Source organism: Denticeps clupeoides, chromosome 13, assembly GCF_900700375.1.
Source record: "Denticeps clupeoides chromosome 13, fDenClu1.1, whole genome shotgun sequence".
NCBI lineage: Eukaryota > Metazoa > Chordata > Actinopteri > Clupeiformes > Denticipitidae > Denticeps > Denticeps clupeoides.
The window spans coordinates 10,772,375-10,793,768 of NC_041719.1; the positions used below are offsets into that span (position 1 = coordinate 10,772,375).

General features: G+C 43.3%; 1 protein-coding gene across 6 annotated transcripts in view; it reads left to right on the forward strand.

The window, feature by feature from the left end:
* The first annotated feature begins 3,484 nt into the window (after nt 1-3,484).
* Nucleotides 3,485-21,394, forward strand: part of lrp8 (low density lipoprotein receptor-related protein 8, apolipoprotein e receptor) — a 115,534-nt gene continuing 97,624 nt past the window's right edge. For all 6 annotated transcript variants that reach the window (XM_029000976.1, XM_029000979.1, XM_029000978.1 and 3 more), the window contains exons 1-2: nt 3,485-3,698; nt 4,080-4,199. In XM_029000976.1, the coding sequence (XP_028856809.1) occupies nt 3,632-3,698; nt 4,080-4,199 (187 nt within the window). In that variant the 5' untranslated portion in view covers nt 3,485-3,631. The remainder of the gene's footprint in view (nt 3,699-4,079; nt 4,200-21,394) is intronic.

A 21,394-nucleotide genomic window follows, 5' to 3' on the forward strand; every position in this document is an offset into this window, starting at 1 on the left:
GGTCGATATGTCCTGAACTGCACAAACAGAGGAAATTGCATCACAGCACTGTGACAGTTTTCAATGCTGCTGAATTACAGGTTCGTGAGATTATAGAGTACAGTAGCATGCAAGAAGAGAGGAAGCTTTGTTTGTGGGCGTTTAATCAATGCTGGAGGTGACTCTCTTGAAGAGGGGTTTGAAAAAGACTTTAATTAATCAAACATCTGTTGTGGGCCCACATGCAGCGGCGAGGGGTTTTCACGGAAAGCTGCTGCCATGACAACAAGTCACTGGTGCACATGTGTGGTGTTTCCCTCATTTGGTTGTACTTCTACGTTCCTGGCTGGACGGGTCCGATTAAGCTAAAACGCAGCTTAACTTCTTCCTTATCCTTAGCCGCACTTAACCTTCTTGATTAGACACTCATCGACCTACATTCAACCTAAATTATTTGATATGGTGCTGCACCAAAAACAGACCTGCATAAATAAGAACATAAATATTATCCAGGAACATAGAATTTAGGACTGAAGTGGTGTCATTAAAAGAAGTAAGCAGAAATGGAAACAAACACAATATTTCATATTAAATTCACAGTAACCCCCAGTCAAGGGAGAGATGCTTCACACCCACACATTTGTTTTCTCTCCCTAAGTGTTATGCCCACATCCAAAATTGCAGAAGATGCTCAAGTAAATCTAAGTGTAATCTGCAGAAGGCAGCGACAGACATTTCATTAAGACATTGCTGGCTGCTTTCTGTCTGATTCCTAGTTCACACACTCATACACACACACTCACTTACACACAAAAGAGTCTCTGCTCCAACTACTCCAACCCCAGACCCTGTACTCAAGCCTCTCTGGTTCTCATTCCTTTTCCTAAACTGAGATCCTAGAGCTTTGAGTCTTGGAGTGAGGTCAACGGCAGGCCTGATGATCCATTTATGAATGTTGAAATTCACAAAATCCATAATACAAGCACAAAATTGTAGTTCTATGCCACAGACCAGCTGTATTTAATGGTGTGTAATTATCACTGTATTTGGCACCATAAAGCTTCTAAATGCAGAAAAGTTGCTGTGAAGTGTGCAAGATACTGAATTGATCTTTTACAGGAATTTTGAAATTAGTTTAGAAACTAATGAAAACTAGATAAATTCATAAATTGTATTATCATGTTGTGATTCGCTGAACAGAGGAATACATATAATTTGAGTTTTCTGATTTGGAAAATTGCACATTCTGATTGCTGATATGGGAGCCATAATGTCATAACACACATTTCAAAGGATCAAAAGCAACATTTTAATAAATTAAATTGAGAAAAAAATTCCTCTGGCTTGCACAACCTGGTCTAATCAACACACATATTTAAATGTATACTGTATGATCAACCCAGACAGGCCATAGAAACAACATGATGCATTTACAAAATAACCTGAAAATGTTTCAGATGCGTATCGTATGCAAAATGACAAAAACAGTGTTTTTGGTTTCCTATTTTAAAAAGGTTCTGGGTTTATTAAATCTGTAAATCAATCAGATATGTTTGCCTTTGGTGAAGATACAGAAGATGCCAAATGTTTTAATATGATAAAAAAACACTGCGTTCCAAAAAATATGTAATCATAACCAATTAATCTCCAGAAGCACCTTGTAGCTGTAATTAAAGAGACGACATTTTACACAAAAGCCCACATCAAACAGTGTAATATAGGGAGAATTAGACAAATTATCCGGCTTTCTTATACAAAATGTTGGAGCGGCTGCCCTTTGTACTTGATCAGAGGGGAGCATTTTGCTGAACGCCATGTTGATCTCTGCATTGCAGCTGCTTTGTAATCCAGAATTAAGGCATATTAACACTCTGAGTGCACAAAAATTTTAGCATTTTTTTCCTCCTTTGATCAGGATCCTTTCATCAGGACTGTTTATGGGTCACAACCAGCACAGGCCCTCATTTGTCTGAGACTGTGGATCAGTTCCTTCTTCCTGTCTGTGTCTCGATGACCTGGCTGAATACCTTTCCCACTAGCTAAGAGAAGCCAGTGTGGTGCATTGAAAATATGGCTGAATGACAAGTGAGTCAGAAATGTCGCTAATACCGGTCGCGTTGAGCAAGGCAGCAGGGAGAGGTAATGGATTCCTTGCACTCGCCGAGACTCGCAAGAAAAAGAGATGAACCGTGCATCTTTACGAGATCTTCACTTATCCCCGCTTGGTAAGATGGGTGAACAGAAATGGTTCATTTCTCCCTAAATCAAAAGACCGTTCAGACAGCGATACCTGAAATAAAAATTTTCTGGCGCGAGTGAAATGGGCCTGTTGTGCGGCACGCATTGATGGTTGTTGGAATGAATATCTGTGTGTCTTGTTTTCTGTCTCTTGCTTGGGTGCCTATTGATTTGAAAGCTTCATATGGAAGTTCCTTTTTGTTGTTGTCTTCAGAAGCATAAATGATAACAGCAGGTTTTTTTTTTTTTTCTAAAGGCAGTGGCTTGTTGCTATTGGCTGCTACATACTGTCCTCACAAAGAACAGGCAGCAGGCCAAGTACTACACATTTCTATGGGTCACCTGCTGAGACCTTTACTTTTTTTCACAAGAATACTTAAGAATTTCTATCAAAGCACTTATGAGAACTTTTCTGCTATTGTGGATTGGAGTTCATTGTAGTTCAGCACAGATTATACCACACAGGTACTACAATGGCAAGAATGTCTTATGAACCTTACAGGAATGAATGTGTGATATGGTGATATGTGTCCTTTATTTATTTATTTTCAAAAGTAAACCTAGCAGTACATCTTACTGTGATACATTTTCCTTTTTCCTGAAACCCCTATAGACTGATCCAGTCATCCATCCTACACTGCCAGGCACCATTTGGCATGTCTTTTCGTCCTTCCAGCTAATGAGCACTTGATGACTCTTTTTCAGACTTGGTTTTGTGTAGAAAAGATCTGCCCTTCTGCTCTAGTTCATGTCTATCCTCCAGCTATTTTAAACCATGGCACAGAAACAAAGTAAACCCCACATATGTGCATAACTTACACTTGAGATGAAATATAAAATTTGCCGTTTTCTAAATCACCAGGATTACTAATCAGTATTAATAACACAATTATTGCACACATTAATAACACATTACTACCTATTCCATGTTTGCTCTTTTAGAATAGAATTGTTGGTATCAAAAATATGTGCACACCAATATTTTGCCCCCCATAGCAGTATTGTAGCCTTAGTTTTTGTCAGCTATATTGTTTGCTATCTTGTCTTGCATTATAAGTCTGTTGTATTGTCTATTCTGTCTTTTGCAACCAGAGTAGTCCTGTAGATATAGTACCTGGTAGATCTATAGTTTCCTTATTCGAAGTGTTGCAAGAAATTGTAAAATGTACTATTTATACCAAATAACTAAATAAACACACGAGTGGCCCCGCCCCCTCCTTCAGCGAAGCCCCGCCCCTGCGCGTCACCGCGCCGGGCTGGAGAGGCGCGGAACCGCGAGGCGGGGGACCACAGCGAGGTGAGGCGGCGGCGGCGGCGGCAGAGGCAGCGGCAGCAGCACCGAGCCCCAGGCAGGACACGCGGAGACCGCGCCGTGCTTCCCTTCTACTCCCGCGCAGCTCGCCTCGGCCCGAACATGTGGGGCGGAGTAGGAAAGCTGTTCCTCTTGCACTTGCTGCTGATGGAGGTTAACATGGCGCGAGGTAAAGGAGCGGACGGGCGCCGGGAAGCTCGCGTCGCGACGGCGTGGCTGCACTTCGGCTCTTTTTTAAAAAAATTATTAAAAAAATTCTGCCTCGTCGCGAGATTATAAGTCACGTTCACTCGACACAACGTGTACGGCAACGTGTGTTGAAACGGTATCGGCTACGTGTTGCGGTTCGGCACCTTGTGTCAAGGGGCAGGGGGTCCGTGGGACTCCCGATAACTGCGTTCATTTCAAATATTACGAATACACTTATAGTAACACGGCGCGAGTTGACAGAAATCCCCCCAACTTCTTCACGAGTTCCCCGTCCTCTTGTCAACGTTGTGACCCGAACCGCGTCCTTTTTTTCCCTTCACCTCTCGTCGTGGGGGTTTAGGCAGCAAGACCAAGTGCGAGAGCGGCCAGTTCGAGTGCCGGAACGGGAGGTGTATTCCCACGCTGTGGAGGTGCGACGAGGACGACGACTGCGCGGACAACAGCGACGAGGAGAACTGCCGTGAGTACCAGATCTCTGACGCATGTTCGAGGGCTAAAAGTTCAGGATACGGCGGGTCTGGCTCCTCTAGTTCAACTTTTATTGGCTGGGTAATACCGAGCGCATCCGACTGATGTCATTTGAGCTTCCGGGGAAGTCAGACCTCGTTAACGAGCATCTTTTCATGGAAATAAACTACAGTTTCACCGGCTGGAGACGAAAAGTCGGCTTTTGGTTGGGTTATCATAAAAACGCTGGCTTTCACCTCTTTCCGTGGCGCCAGGATAACATTTCCTATCCCTCGATAATAAAAAATGAAATAGCTACTGCGAATAACTGCATTGTCTCACTTTTGCTTACTCAGCTGCCTGTGCAAAAAGCAAAAGGGGTTAATTTTATTTAGATGAATAATCATGTTTTTTTTTTTTTATAAACTCTTGCTTGCAGACATTAAGTTCCATTATAGTAAAATAATCTGGATAACTGAAATGGTGTTGGAGGGTCAAAGTCCAGATGAAGGACATTCCAGGGAGGTCTCGCTTCTTTGTGGTCACAATAAAAGAGTCCTTCAGGATCCTAAACACCTTTGTGTTGAAGCTTTGAATGAAAATATCTGGAACGGAAAAAAAAAAAACCTATTTAATCGAACGTGGCGTGTCTGGGAAAAGGCACAAACCGTAAGGAGGTAGCATCGGCCTTCAGGTGATTATCCCCGTGGTTCTGCTCGCAGTGGTTCCCGGAGCCGCTTTGGAATTCTTCTCCCGTTACCCTTAGAAACAACAACAGAAGCGGCATTAGTCCTGGCAGAGGCACAAACACGCGGACACAGAAAGACAAACTTGCCGCACTTGTCAGAAAGCCTTTGTGCGGACGCCGCCGCTTTAGTCAACGTCTTGCGGACCGATTGTAGCCTGGGAGCCGTGGGCTCTGTCTGTAGCTCGCAAAATGTCGAGCTTATTCTGTTGTGACTTCTGAAAGTGTTACTTGTCGCATGGAAGTTTTTTTTTTTTTTTTTAATATGCCTAGGGGCCGGTATTCCTATCTCCTATCAGAGGCCAATCCTCTTGTCTCTTCGGTGAAGAGCGTGCGCTGGGCCGCGAGGCAGAGTTTATTGGAGTGGGAGACGGGGGCTCTTCAGAGATGAGGCATCACAGCAGATTTCACGCCCCTCGGTGTCTCCGACCACGGCCGCTTAGACCGCCTCAGCACAACTGTAATGAGAGGCTGCAGGAGAAATGTCAAACCGCGATGCTCCCGCTACCCCCCCCTCCCCTCCTTTGTCTCTTCGTCGCACGCGCACTCTCTCTCCCTTCCCTGGCCGTGTATCACACACTCTTACACTCACACACACACACGCTCAGCCAGGCCACTTTTCCAAGTTTACGGCCTCCGGGGGACATGGGAGGTCAAAGTTCATAATTTCACTTCCCTCTTGGGGATTTCACCGTATCAATCAGACTAATGAAAACACAGACCTATGGAGTAAATGAGGGGGATGTAGGAAGATTGGGGGATGCCTGCTTTCGCTCCGAAGTCACCGTCATCAAGGTCAAAAGGGAAGTATTAGCATGAATGTCTTACAGTAATGGGTTTCATGTTGGAAATACATTTACTACATCACCACATGCTTTGTCCTGCCTGGCCGCATGACTCAGCAGTTTTTTTTTTCTGTTCCGCTTGTGGAGCAATTTATGCCCTGCCACATGTTTTACGCTCAGCCGTGGTCTGCCATCTGACTTATTGCCGTAATTCCCCCCCAGGAATCAGCACCATAGACAGCTCCTCCTTTACTAAATTGTAACGATATTTAATTAATACATCGACTGCTTGCAAAGGAATAGAGTGGGCAAATTTAGCAGACGTTTGGCTGCTTTGGCCCAGCTACCCTCTGGGGCAAGTCTATAAAGCACCTCAGACTCGAGTCATAGTTATTCATCAAAACAGAGAACAAAAATACGGTATTCCTGAGACCAAAAAAAACCCCAAAACAAAGCCACACCCACTTTCCCAGCTTTCCACGGCTCTGCATACAGCTGCACGTGCCAACAGCACTCATCGCGTCCCCATCAGTTGTCTCCTGTGACGCTGCAGAGGGGAGCGTCCGCCGTGACGGCGGCGTCCCCGCACAGCTTGCCGTCTTAGCAGGACTTGCGCAGCGCGGACACTGAGCAAGTTAATTAGCGTAATGGAGCATCGTTCAAGTAGCGTGTTTCGCTCATGATTAATTGAGCAGCAGCACTCTTGTACACGCTGGTAACGCCGGCGCCCGCGAACGTAGCCTGTTGTTCGATGGAGTGTAATGTCCTGAAGAAGAACCATATATTAAAAAACGTACGTCAGGTAATTCTTCACGTGAGAATGAGTCAGGAGGGGAGCGTGTATTATAGCAGGGGTCAGTCACGGCCCGAGGCCGTTGCAGCACGCTCTCATGCAATTAGGACGTGTGAGACAGGGCCTTGTTAGATTTTAGACTTGTGCGGTCACGGCCGCATTTGTATGATGTGCACGTGGAGGTCATGCGAATCGCCGATCTCGCGCGGAGATAATTCCTTCCTAATCATTTTTGTTGGTGTTTGTCTTCCCCATGTGCTCAGCGGCCCGGAAATCCATTACCCCGTTGCCTTTGAGATAACCTCGCTTCCAAAAAAAAGAGCCAACCCGAAGGAATGCAATTTTTCCCCTTCAAGCCGTGGTCCTCGTTCCCGAGTCGCGGGCCTATTCCGCCACCAAAGTCATCCTCATAGCCTCTGAGCATCGATCGAGCCATGCTCTGACCAGAAAATTAGCATTTTGTCTGCTACTCTTATTTATACCCTGTTATGGCTTTACAAGTGGGGTACAGGTCGTCTGACTAGTAATGAGAACTGCTCGGTCGTACTGAAAGTGAGAGAGGCCGGGCGAGAGAGAGAGACATGTTATTAAAAGGTACCCCTCTGTGCTCGTCGTTTTAATTTCCTCTCTCGATGGCTCTCTACCGTCTTTTGTGCTGTGTAGATATGCAGAGTAATCAGCCACAGGCTGTTGGCTGATCCAGCTGGGGATTTGGCGGAGACGAAGGCCCTCGCAGGGTCTCTAAGCGAGTCGTAATGAGGCGAGTGTGGGAACACGTACCTGCGCAAGCTGAAGCGCCGCGCTGCTCTCTGATATCGGGCGCCCGGCAGCAGTGGAGCCGAGACGAAAAACCCTCCCAACCCGCGGTGATGTGCGCTGGTCCTGACAGGGTGTCAGAGTCTAATCCCTGTGCAGATTAAACTATCCTTATGTGACTCTTTATTTGCATTCCTGTAATCCTTTATTTCAGACGTCTGAATATTTGTGTTCATGAATAAAACATCAGTTTAAATACCTATCTGCACCAGAACAGAGACCAGCTCTTCATGTGAGTCTTTGGAAGTTATGCTGCATTACTTTTGAACAGCCCCCCCCCCTCACTTTACTTTTCAAGCCATCACTATCCATTGTGTCTGCTTTTGCCCTTGTCAGCTATGGCTGGCTGCGCAGTGAGATCTGACATTTACTTTCAGCATCTGTGGTACGCTGGCAGCCCAGGATTGTTTGCTAGGGCGTGTATTCCAAGTTGGCCCGCTTGGAAAGATTTTCGTCCTTGCTGCCACCTATTTTTTTTTTGTCAGCAGAGACCTATGAAGACATCTACAGCAATGTGACCTGAAAGATATTATGAAGGCTGTGAATTTGTAAGACACTGCCAAAACCCTTGAGAATAGGTGCATAATACTTCTAGTGTACTGCCAATCATGAGTGTTAACTCAGTTTAATTTTTACTATAATAGCATATGGACATAACATAATAGACCACTTCGTTGAAAGCTGAAGTTTAAAGTTCTGTTTAAACTTTAAGCACTTAAGTATAAGCACTTAAAGTTTAAGCAGTTTAAGCACCTTGGTTGCCGCTGCTGTTAAGAGCATTAGTGGGCTGATGGAGGTGGGTTTGACGAGGGAGGAGAGGTGCTGCCGACACCGAGTCTGTATCTGCAGAAGGCACGACTGCAGATGCCTTAAGACTGTTTCTTCAGCATAACAAGATTGGAGCCTCATCCGCCTCAGTGGCACGGTGGGTCGCGCGGCCCCTTTGATGCACCGTATCTCAGCCTTTCAGCTCTCACCGCACACACAGTACCTCCTGCTCCACCGTCTCCTAGAGTGCAGTGTCGAGTAAACAACGGCAGGTTCATGAGCCGTGAAGGAAAAGCGAGATTACAGTTGGCCAATATAGCCATTAAATATCATTACTTACATAATCATTCATGTTAATGAATTTTGTGAGAATTGATGTTTTATTGAATTACTGTTTGTCCAAACTTGATTTTTCCAATTCCTACTTTGTTAGGTTGGACAGGGTGGCCTGAATATATTCAAATTCTCAGTCCGAATCACTGTTGGAAGCAGCTTTAATTAGAATAGCCTCGCTGATGACACATAAGAACAGTGTCTGTATGAGTTACGTTATGACATTGTTATATGTATATGTAGATTAAACCGTGTGAGAGTTGATCCTGCCTCACACCTGCAGATTGCCAGGAGAGATAACATCCCTGAACTGGATGAAAGAGTTTAGAAAATGGACAGATGGATAAAATCCTTTTTGTCCAAGTCAGCCCAAAGTGAGACAATGATGGAGAAGAAGACTGGAAGGACAATGAAGGCATCATGGGGACTTTTATAGTCTCACAGTGGAAGCTTTTGTGCGGTCGTTTGCTCTACCTCACCTTCGTCACTGCTGCAGCAACCCTAGTGCTTTTCCAGGACCCTTTATCTCTCCTTCTCACCTCCTTTTTGCTTTTAGTGTTCCCCCTGTTCACTTATTTATTTATTTCCACCTCCCCCTCTGTGTCTCAGATCCCCGTCCTCCACCACTGCTTTTATATTCATACGCGGATCCTGACAGCAGCAGGATTACTGTTCCCCGGCACCACTGTAATGACAGTCAGCCATGTGTGTTTGTGTGAGATTGTTTGCTGTACGCCGATGTGTCAGAATGGGAGGGTGTGTTTCTTTTATTTTACAAGCTTTGTCTGTGTGTTTGGTGACTGTGAAATGTGTCTCATCTTAATGTGTTTGAGGCTCTGAAGGCCCTAAAAAGCACATGCAAAAGTTGTGCTTTTTACTTGTTGTCCTGTTGTGCTTTTTTCATCTGTAGAGCAGCATAAATGTATTTTTTATTATCTGCCTCTGATGGCCCTGAAGGTCAAAATGCAGCAACATTTTAGGAAACACAACGATGTTAAAAAAATACACTTTTCAGAATGTTAGATGAGGCCATCAGGAGTTAATTAGGATATGTATTGTCCGTTTTTCTGGTAAAACATTTATGAATAGGATCAGACATCATTGCAGTGGCGGCCGTCATTTTCGTCTGTTGTCCTTTGTGTCCCTGAAACTGGTGTATTCCGTGTGTTCTGGTACAAGCTGTAGTAGAAAAACCCACCGCGTCAGACGAAAGTTAGAAAAATGTACGTGTGCCTGCACATCACCCTCATAAGTGAACACCCTTGGTGTTTGAATGTCAGTTTAGACTAGGGGTAATGTGGGGATAGAATTGTTTATTTTTTTTATCATTTACCGCATTTTGGAAGATGTTCTTCCTTTTTGCAACATACTTTATTCTCGCCGCGGTGGTGTGTCTGGGATTTTGTATATACTGTATATAGTGTAAATAAAACCCGGTCATGGAATAGTTGTCACCTGGTTTACTCCCTTCCTCTCCCCACCTTGACCAGGGCGCAGTAACACTCGTCACAGAATCTAGGCAGCAACTGAAACGTCTTCCCACAAAGGGGACAATACATATCCTACTTAGTACAAGGACAATGTCCTTGTGTTTTGACCATCAGGACCACCGTAGGGGCGCCTCAGAAGGTGCATTGGGGGAGACCAGTTCAATGTTACCCAGTTCAAAGATGTAAAACATGCAGCCCAGAGTCCCGTGCTCCTGCAGGGAAGGCGGTAATTGAATTCTCCGACCTTCCCCTGGCCACATTATCGACTGATGTGGGAAATGCTGCTGTGATTTATATTTTTATTTCATTTTGTGAAGTTTCTGATGTTTCATTGATGGATGCTGGGAGCCCTAATGTATACGCTTCCTTTATCGATAAGCATTAAATGCAGTCCTACGAGCAATATTTTTTTCAGAGATCTGGGGAAGATCTCAAGGCTGTGCATGCCATACACCAATATGTGCTAACTGCATAGCATCTGCATGTAATGTAAACCCTTTTTCTATAAGGACCAAATAGTATGTTTTTTTTGTGCAGGATAACATTATGCAGGATAACCTACTGACCTGCATGATAAATGTCTTTCTGTGGCTTCTATAAATCATTGCTGATCTGTTTTTATTTCTGATTCACGTTTCTCCCTTCGTGTCTTTTTGTGTCTCTCTGTGCTTCCGTTTGTCTCTGTCCTGCTCATTGAACCGTCCGTGTAGCAGTAGGTCAAGCTGAAGTAGCACCTCCGCTCATTGGTTCGTTTCACGTTCTTCGAATGAACACTGGTCGCAGGTGTGGGTAAACTGCATGAGTGACCGTGATAGGGAGCAGGGTGTCGATGTAGAGCAGAGGGTGGGGTCTCGCTTACACCTTCCATCTTCCAGTGTCTGCTTTCTCATGGGGAAGATTGATTCCAGCTCACCTGTAAAACATATGTGTCATTCAGATAACTGATATGTGGAATGGTGTGTGTGTGTGTGTGTGTGTACGTGTGAACTGCGTGAGTGAGTTTTTGATTTGTTCTGGGATCTGCCTCCAGTTCAAATCCCTCTGAGAGAGCATTTAGGAAAATGCCCTACTTTTAACAGTGATATTCCACACAAAGACAGGACCAGGAAACAGTGAACAGAAGAACCACAATAATAAAGTGTCTCAGTGGAGGGAGTGCATGGAGAAAAGATATTTAATGTTAATGTGGACGTGGGCATCTTTATCCTGGAAGACATCACCCCTTCAGGATCACTGGACCACATCTAAATCACAAGTATCTCTCCTATTATACACACGTCTGTAATTTAATGATTGCATGCGGTCTGACTAATTGTGATTTTATTGTTAATTTACCTTTTTGGAGTCTTCTTGGAGAGAGATGGGATTTCTGAACGAGCATGAGATAACGGCTCTAATTAAAAGTCTTGGATATGACTAATTATGTTCATTTCTGCTCCTTCTAGTGCTCATAAATATTAAACATTTTATATTATTTCACTGTCAGAGGGCCTTGGATCTTATTTCCGCTTGTACCCTTTCTTGTCTTTGAGAAAGTTAACGTAGAAAAGGGATGCTTCCTTCAAAGTGACACACTTCTGGTGCACTTCAGGGAGCGCTCAAGTCTTTTGCACTGGCTCATTAATATCCAGATTTATATATGCATTCTAACAGCTGATCAAACTCCCGTCATTCATTATTTCCAGCAAAAACCCACACAAAGATATGGCTGAAAGATTGTAAAAAATAAGACTCAAATCCAAGCATATGAATGAATGCAGACACACCAGCAGTGGGTTAACCTCCAAAAGTACGATTGCATTTGAGAAAATTAGGTTGATAGTAATCCATGGGAAAGAGCCTTCTGCCTGGAGAAGAATATTATTAGTGCAGGCAGTTATTGACCAGAGTGATTTTTTTTTTTTAGATCGCCTGTAGTATTAGCATTCCTCAGTCAAAGGCTGGTGAAGTGGATAACAGATGAAACTGTCTGCAAATTGGAGAAAATGAGATGTTGCGGCACATGAAAAGTCTCACACTAATGCCATACTGAGAATCGTCATTTCTGCAGGGCTGAGCTGCCGCTGAAAATGTTGCTGTTAAAATGCCGTCGGCGGGCAACTGTACTGGATAAAAAGGGGGGCGCAAACAGCTCAAACTGCATCTGGAGGAAACAGTGTCATCTTTATGTTTTTCTTGGTTTGTAAAAAAAAATAATTCTGCGTCATCCTTACATTATATGGCTTCTTTGGGACTGGGAGATGTATCCAGACTAATTAAATTAAATTGCTGCTTATTATGCATTTATTAGATTACCAAGATCACTGAGTTTCAGGGATTATGGGAGCTCTGCTTGCACTGGTGCAGCGATCTGTGCAGTCAGTGCTTTTTAAACAAGATCGATCCTTCACTTCCGCTCCCGGGATGATAAATGCAGGGGTGGAGGGGGAGGGCTTTATGTACATGCCCTGTGTGTGGGAGGAGAGGTGTTTGTTTAAGTCCTTCATCCACGCACGTCAGGCATGTTCACCGTAATTATGGCAAAATGAAGCCCCACTGTTGGGCCTGCCGTGATGGATGGGCAGAGAAGACGCAGAGTGCGTTGCCCAGCCACACCCCCATGAAAGTGGAGCAGAGACGATGGAGAGTGTGATTGTCTTCGCAGTGTCCGTGTCACCTCTGAGCATGTACCCAACCCCCTCTGCATCTGGGCAGTCTGTTGTGGACAAAGCTGCAGATGGCCGGATATCCTGATGTTCTGACTCAGATCATCAAAAGCTCTGTTTTTATAGCTACTCTTAAAGTAAATGGTAATTGCTGTATTGACATGAACAGAAGATGGCCCTCACTAATTAAGACATGTGTATATTGTATTTGGTGCCATTTTTTGGTCTATACCAAAAATGTTTCTAGAGAAAAAAAAACTTGGCACTGAATTAAATAAATGATGTGTGTGTGTGTATATATCACATGTATATATCACATGATCTTTCAATAAACACACCTGCCGATTCATCTGACATACAGGTTCCCAGTGACAAGGTTTGAACATTCCATTTTTTCCCTCGCTCTGTATATTGCATAAGTTAATGTAGTTGCCCAAGACTAATTAAATAGCTTGTTACAAAATATTGTATATGATGCAATTTTTTGTGTAGACCCCGATGACACAGTTTTTACAGACATACAAATATGGTCAAGATTAAAGCAATTAGCTGCATTGTTCCACACTGATTCTGCCACAGCTTTCTGGCTAATGTGTGGTATGAATTTATAATTTTTCCATTATTAGCACCTTTGTTCTTTATGTTGAGCATCTGTAACGTAAACATATTGTTGGCCCTTATGCCTCATATTTACAAGTGTGTTTGTAGCTGGTTTTAATAATTAACTCTAACAATTCCATGGCAAAGAGAGGAAATTTTTGCTTTTCTGTCATATTGCCTTCATCAAAATGTTGGAAGTGCATCAAACGAATTGGATTCAGATGGATTTCATTTAGTTGTGCTGCGTATTGGTGCCTCAGATGTGGCTTTGATTGCAAGGTTGATGTGGTGATTTAGTTGAAAACAGACAGCATTTGTGTGGTTTGCTTAGTCATTTGCTTGAATGCCCTATGTCAAACTTGCTCGGTCAGCGCCTCTTAATTAAGTATTTTAATTAGAAGTACAGAATCAGGGTTTCCACTGCAGCCCAGCACTCTGAAATATCGCGTTCAGCACTCCCTTCCACTGGTGGGACATGGAGCACGTACTGTGTGTCTTACGGCGTGAAATAGTCTGTCAGGTTACATATACTTCTCTCCATGTCACCGGTTGACCTCAGCAAGAGAGAGTGGAGCAGCTTTGGTGATGTGTCTCAAATAAAGAGAACAGTTACAAAACACTGGACCAGGCCCCTGCTTTATCTTCTGACCTCTTAAAGTGGACCAATTTGGGCATCAGTGGCTTGTGACCGTGAGAGAATAAATACTGATTTTTAATGACTCTCCGGATTGATAAAAGCGCTCTAACCCTCTGGGGCTTTGTTCCAAAGCCCTCTACTTTATGGCCGCTAATCCACAGAGCCCCTTACTCCGCTACTGTGCTTCAAATAACCATTGATTACAGAGGCGTTCCTTTCGCGGTGACTGGGGAGATTGAGCGCTGCGACGGGAAGGGCCACTGTTGTGCGTTGTAAGCAGGGCCCCGTGGGTCCCTCCTCTGCTTCATTAGTTTGTCCGCCTCCTGTCGCCTTTAACCCCTGTGTCCCGGGTCTCCAGGTCTGGCTGAGGTTTTTCCTCTCACTAATGAGTCCCCATGGCCTGGGCTAATTACTGGCCAGGTCTGGATGGTCAGTATGTTGTAGCTGCCCGTGGCTGGGCTGCTTGCTGTCTGTCATCGAGAGGATGCATGCAGGATGTTGCACAGCCATTTGCCATGCTGGCAACCTGAGAGGAGTCAGAGTGGCAGGAGCAAGCATGCGTGGCTTGTTTATGATTGGTTTTCTTCTGTCATTTTTTCTAGCAATTGTGTTCATCTTGCGCATTATTTCGGCCACATGCAATAAATTTGGTATAGATGACAGTGGAGTAGGATAAACCAATTTAAAATCATAGACATAATGATGTTACTAGAAACAAATTGCAAAGGAAGTAAATGCTATAAGATTGTGAGTTTTGTTTGTGGAAAACATGTAATATCCTATGGTATGTCTTTATACAGGACCCAAGCCCCTCCTAAAGCTCGCAAACCTAAAGCTGTGTGGGTGTGGTGTGAAGAAGGCTTTGTATTTAAAAATGCATTCTGCCACCGGAGCTGTGAAAATTTACAGCGCTCTAAATATAGTACTGGAGGGGCATTAAAATATGGAACATTTATTTGGAGAGGAGGTCTGCAGCTGAGCTGGTGTGTTTTAAAAAGCCATGAGTGGGCTGTTGGCACTGAGCGCACTTGTGTGTGTGTGTGTGTGTGTGTGTGTGTGTGTGTGTGTCAGTGTTCCACAGGCGGCTTGTGCCGGAGTAGCACACCTGGGATTGGGGGGATGGGAATTTGAGGGATGGGAGAATACATGGACAGATTCACTTTATCTGCTATATTATGAAATTCATTCTTTTTTGGGGAAATCACTATAACAACAGATAAAGTCCAAGTTTGACAGGTGTGATGATAAATTATGAGCTCGTGAAATTAGGGTACAATTAATGATGCAAGAAAATGAGTGCTCGTGTCACATCATGGTGCATTTTTAAGCCTGGGGACTGCGTAAATGTTGCAGCAACAATATTTTGTGAACATTTTGCCCAGCCTAAGGACAGATGGGGAGAAAAAATTCTCCTTCCTGCACTGATGCCTGCTTCCAAACGCTTCTCGCAGTAGCACATCAACCTGCTGCTCCTGCACGACGGCATCACCTCAGTCCTAATGCCCGTGGTTCCTGTCATGTGACTCTGCCACAGGGGAAAGAGCGGCACGGCTGCGATTTATCTGCATAATGTTCTTCTCTCCTGCTGTTCGCCTTGCTCGCCCTCTTCTCGCTTTACTTTTTCTCCTCCATTCTGTTCTTCCCAATCTGTTTCCTGCTTGATGCATGTTTTAAAGTGTACCAAAACGATGGACTCTATTATGTATTATTCACAAATGCTTGATTCATTGATTCTGATTGATTGATTCATTGGCTGCACATTGTTAATATACTAAAGCACATTGTTTGCTGCATATAAAAATAGTAAATGAGAGAACATATTATAATACATTGGTATTTATTTTAAATTGATTTAATGAATTCATATAAAATTATACTATCATACAAATCATACTGGGGCAGTGGTGGACTAACGGATAAGGAAGTGGACCCGTAATCAGAAGTTTGCGATTCCATTGGATCGAATCCCATTGAGGTGCCACTGAGCAAAGCACCGTCCCTACACACTGCTCCCCGGGGTGATGGGTTAAATGCAGAGTGGCGTTGGTGGCGTAGTGGATAAGGAAGTGGCCCTGCAATCAGAAAGTTGCCGTTTCGAATCCCGTTCCACCAAGGTGCCACTAAGGTACGACTGATGGGTTAAATGCAGAGGACATGGTTCATTGTGTGCACTGTGTGCTGTGCTGTGTATCACAATGACAATCACTTCACACAAGTCCAAATATGTCTTCAATCTATGTCTCTGCACACATATTAGGACATATTGGGACATCTGGTTTGCTGGCTGAAATTCTCCCTGTAAATAGAAACTACTGTAACAAATCAATTTTGCAGGCAGATACACGCAGACATTTTAATTGGGTGATACTTTAAACTCCACAGTAGCTGCTGATCCTGGAACTCTGGCCTCTGTTACAGTTGGGTCTGGTGAAGTATTTTTCTCAGGTCAGATCATATGACTGTTTTTGCTTCTTCTGCTCCAGGGTCAAGCTGGATAGTGATTCTCATAGTTGATTAAGCCAGAGATCTTCTCTGGAGTGCTACATGTGCCGAGAGAGCAAGGCATATCCAGACTCGTTTCCTCCCTCTTTGTTCGTGTTCGACTTGGGATGCACGGCCTCCAGTGACCCAGATACATAGCTCTTTCTCCACACTACTCTTCATTAGCAAACCTCCACCAGAGACCTTATAATCTGGGAGCCCAGGGAAGGAGTGAGGGAATGAATGAAAGAGGAGTGAGAGGAGAGCAAGACAAAGGTCCATGTGTTTTAAGTGAATGCAGTTGGTAGGAAATGTGGCTGTAATGTGAACACAAGACACAAAGCAAAACCAAACTTTATTATGTAATGGCGCCTAATTAACCTAGCCACTGTCATGACTGTGCTCACAGTGCTGGTATTATTGAAACAGGATGGCTGAGCCTGTGTGGGTGTGTTTCAGATTTAGGGAGAAGTAGACATGCTTCCAACCTGGACTGGCCGTACATTAGCTTGATCCATACCTTCTGTGGTACCATCTGTCCAATATGATGCCTGCCGACTCTCCCGCTCTCCCTCGCTTTATCACTCACACCACACACACTTTTTTGCACATTGGATTTGCATTGTTGAATTTTACACTGCATGTGATAAAATCAACACGTACAAATTGTGCATTTGGAACTATTCCCATGGGTGTTAAATGAACACTTAGGGAAGTGTTGATATATAAACATCAGTGCAACATGGGACCTGCATTGCTGAAATAATGTGAATAAAACTGAACTATTAATGGTGACACCTATTGAACAACTCAGTGCTGATGACATTATAAATGATAATATAAGTCATTATAAACTAGGCGTACAGTCTGAACGTCACATCTTTTACCTTCTGATTTTAACTAATAAAAAACACTCTAAACAGGACTTTTTTAAAACCTATACTTTGACTGCACTTTCTGTTCTATTCAGTCCGATTATAAATAACTTCTAATATAAATAGTAATGACCATTTCCCATCATCCTGTCTCTGGACTAAATTAGCTCAAATATGAATAAATACCAGATGTAGAAAGGGTATATGAATTTATTTGAAAATATCTTGGCCATTTTAGCATTTTGCGTTTAAAAGGGTACATTTGGGTGTGGTGAACTTTCCCTTCCCCTGTTGCTAGTGACATTTCTTTGTTGTGTAGCATGTGCTTATGTTACCTAGGTGTTTCTACAATGTACTCCCTGTTTTTTATTCGTCTCCTCTCTCATGTGATTCTATTTTCTCTGTTCTACGAATATCCCCTGTCTTCCTGACCCTTCTACACCCCAGTGATGTTTGCATATTTGTACAGTTGGGTTGATGGCCTGCTTTTCACTGGTACTTGTGACTAGTGACATGGTGTATTTTAACAGCAATAAAGTTCTTATCATCAACAAGTGTGAAATTCTATCTAGTGCTCTTCTAAACATGATTTTAGATCTTAACTTTGTATTAGATGGTGTTTTCCTTTAGCGTTTTCATTGCAGTAATTAGTGACATTATAATATTCTCATGTTTTTAGATGTGAAAGCTTATCAAAAACAATGCTAGTGCGGACTTTTATGTAACAAGCCAAATCTCGGAGACTGCCAATGCATATTTGACAATCATGGTTCTTCTGGCGGTGTTTAATGTGGGTCTAAGTGCAGTTTGTTGGCAAGGGGAAGCTTGATGCTGTCCCTCAAATCATGCGTATTGTGTTCACTTTTCATCTCCTCTATGTTGAGTCCAGCCAAGACAAATAAATAAAAATAACAGTCTCTCGCAAACCCACTGCTACAGTCCATCTGTTGCGTGAGGTGGATAAAAACGGGAGACACATGAAGGAACATTGACAGAGGTGTAATGTGCCACTATGGGTAAATGTATAAAGAACGAAGCCCTGCGATTTGTAACAGTTAGAAAAAAATTTAATAGTCTCTATTTTGATACTTTTGATACATGTTTTGTTGGAATTACAGTACACAAGTAACAATTTCCCCCTCTTAATTTAGTGAGCCTGACTTCCTCTGCATGTGTTTAACCAGTGGGGGTTGTGGGGGTTTGCTTGTGTCGGCCCACACAGCGAGCCACTGTGTGATTCTGCCACAAAGCAAAGTTTCCAGTGCGTCGCTTCACTGGAGACCTGCAGGATGACAGCTGGGACCTTCTACCAATCTGCAGAATAGCATTTCCAAAGTTTCCTGCAGATTTGTCGGTTGCATCAGCTCATAGCACTTCAGCTGCCTCCCTCCTTGGGAAGCAAACATGTGTTCGCCGATAGCAGCGTTTATTTATATGCACACAGCCCTGACAGTGTTTGAAAACCGGTTTCAATCTAATTGAAGGGATTTACATCAGATTGAACTGGATTCCGCTGATCCATCAGACATGTGCCTCAGTCTAATCGGTTTATAGCTGCATGTACATTAGATTGTTGTCACTCACTGTTAACCACTGATAAAGTACATGATCAAAAAAATAAATAAAAAATCTGTGCAAATATAGTGAGAGAAGACAAGGAAATGATCCAGGGCAATTCCTCTATTTATGATGATTAGAGCAATCCTCTCCCTCTTTTTGTTCTATTTTGTTGCATATCTGGTTAGCAGCACCTATAGGGTTTTTTGTTTTGTTTTGGGGGTGTTGAGGGAGGAGGTTTGGTGTGTCTGCCCAGGCTTTAATTATAAATAACTGAGACGAATGCAAATGGCTAGGCTCCTCTCCAACGTTGCACCCGTTCCATGATGTTCTTCCAATGCCCATCCTGGTCTGGGCTCCTCCCATCATGCCTTTGCTTCAGGGTCCCCGCGTACCACCGCCTTCTGCATGCCTGTATTTCGGGGAGTGCAGATAGCCCTCCCAGAATTCATTAGTGCTGGCAAGAACAATCGTAGAGCCAGAGGGGTTTGGGGATGTTATTATGTTAGGGTACGAGGGTAGCTACTGGAGGCTGGAAGCTGATTTTGGATGAATACATACATGCAGAAATGGGAAGGCAGACGGCCGTAATAGGATTGAATCTCTGTGTGTCTGTGAACTTGTGCAAAATCACTTTTGAACAGGTTTGTGTCTGAGGTTTCTGACTTTCACATTGGATTACCGACATGTGAGAAGGGGCTTTGCTCGCTGTGGCTGAAATTTGCCCACTTCATTATCGCTGCGGCAGAACCAGCGCATTGAAAATGTCAGCCCCATCGCCCAGTCAGCTACAATGAGCCTCTCTGTTTCGCCAGGTGTGACGATGCATATTAATCATGGTATTTTAATTCCCCATTGGCCCTGGCATGGATCCCCCACCCCCTCACCCCTCTCCCTCAGACTCTGCAGCTTTCTGGTCGTCCATTGGTTTGGCAAAGCTCTGCCTGAATCATGCCAGCCGGGTAGATGGCACAACCTGCTTTACCATGCTGAGGGGCCGTGGGGTGAATCACTGAAGTGTGTCATCAAAACGAGACCAGACAAACGCTGCCGCCTGTGCCTTGGATCTGAGTTCTCATGACTGTTTGTTCGGGTGTGCTGAAAGGCACTGCTGCATTTCTCTTTTTTTCCTTTTTTCATAATTTTGATCTGATCTCCCCTTCATTAAGTCCTAATCTTTCTGTGGCTTCTGTGTGACATCCAGGGCTCATTGTGAAAGATCAATGCATTGCACGCCACCTCATTATGCCACAACAGCCCCCACATTATCAACTGAATGAATCCCCACTTAATGAATGTCGCTCCTCTTTAGGTGTTAATTTATTTCATTTTTTCCCCATTTAATTTTGATAGCTTCTCCAACTTTTGTTTTTCTACCTCTCTACAGAGATTTATGCCATGGCTTAATGGAGTTCCTGGCCCGCTCCTTTATGACCCGGTATTGGAATGTTAAGTTCTTTACAAATTCATTAAGAAAAATCATTTTTTTGTATCACCTGGACATATATTTTTCCAAAAATATTTTCCAATGTATATTCTGTATACTAGTGCATCTCAAAACATTTGAAAGAAAGACATTTGTTTTTGTAATTTAATTTAAAAAATTGTGCTATATTCAGGACACATTAAGTGAAATATTTTTGTTTCATGTTTTTGAGTATGGCTGGTAGGTCATGAAAAATGGGATATCTAAACATTATTAGAAATGTTAGTATGTATACAGTTAGTATATGGTTAAGACACAAGGTCCTCTATAGTGAATTATGAAAACAAATGAACTTTTTAAAAGTGAAAGTTGGTGAAAGTGATTGAAATTCTATTTTTATATGCTCTAATTGGACTATGCTTTCTAGATTGTTATATCATGCTAATGGAGCCTTATTTCAAACCTTGTCATAAGCTATTTATTTTAATAAATTGGTTAATGAATTTCAGGACAAGACTTGCTCAATAAATGTAATTTATATGTTATTTGATTAATGCATGTCTCAAATTGTATATTAGAGTCATACCCAGTCAGTGTACTTTTTACTTATTTTCATCAAATTAATTCAAGGACAGACTGGCCCACTATTCCACAGACACGCCACTCAATTGAGATCATCAGTATTTTCACGAAAAAAACAACAACTTTACTGTAAAATGTTTTATAATGTATTTTTAGTGCTCAGGGCTCATTTTTTTAATTAGTCTGTGACAATTTCGAAGGCAATGTCTGTCCTGCGGCCGTTACAAACTCAGATGTATTTTTGGCATCAATTTGCAAGCACTGAGGAGAAACGGAAGGTGAAGCCACACCTCCCCCAGTCTCCTGTGGGCCAGAACATCCCATGTGGCTCAGCACTCAAGCTATCGTGCCCCTCACTGAAATTGCATCACCATTACCAATTTAGTGCGACTGGCATGTCCAAGCTGTTTGCAGCCACAAAGGTTAACGCCCCCTTTTGTCTCAAACCATTAGTAAGTCTTATTAAATGAGTCCCCTACATGGATTCAGGAAGTGCTAAGCTAGCTCTTTAGCAGTCTGCTGGGAGCGTTCCAGCTTTTAGAGTAGTTTAAACATCGTCTTTAGCTGGTAAGGGCTGCTGCTCTTCATGTCATGTTTAGTTATGCAACATTAATAAAAAAAATACCCTCTCTGGCTTTATTATTTTCCATGATGCAGCAGAAAGAGCGGCAGCTG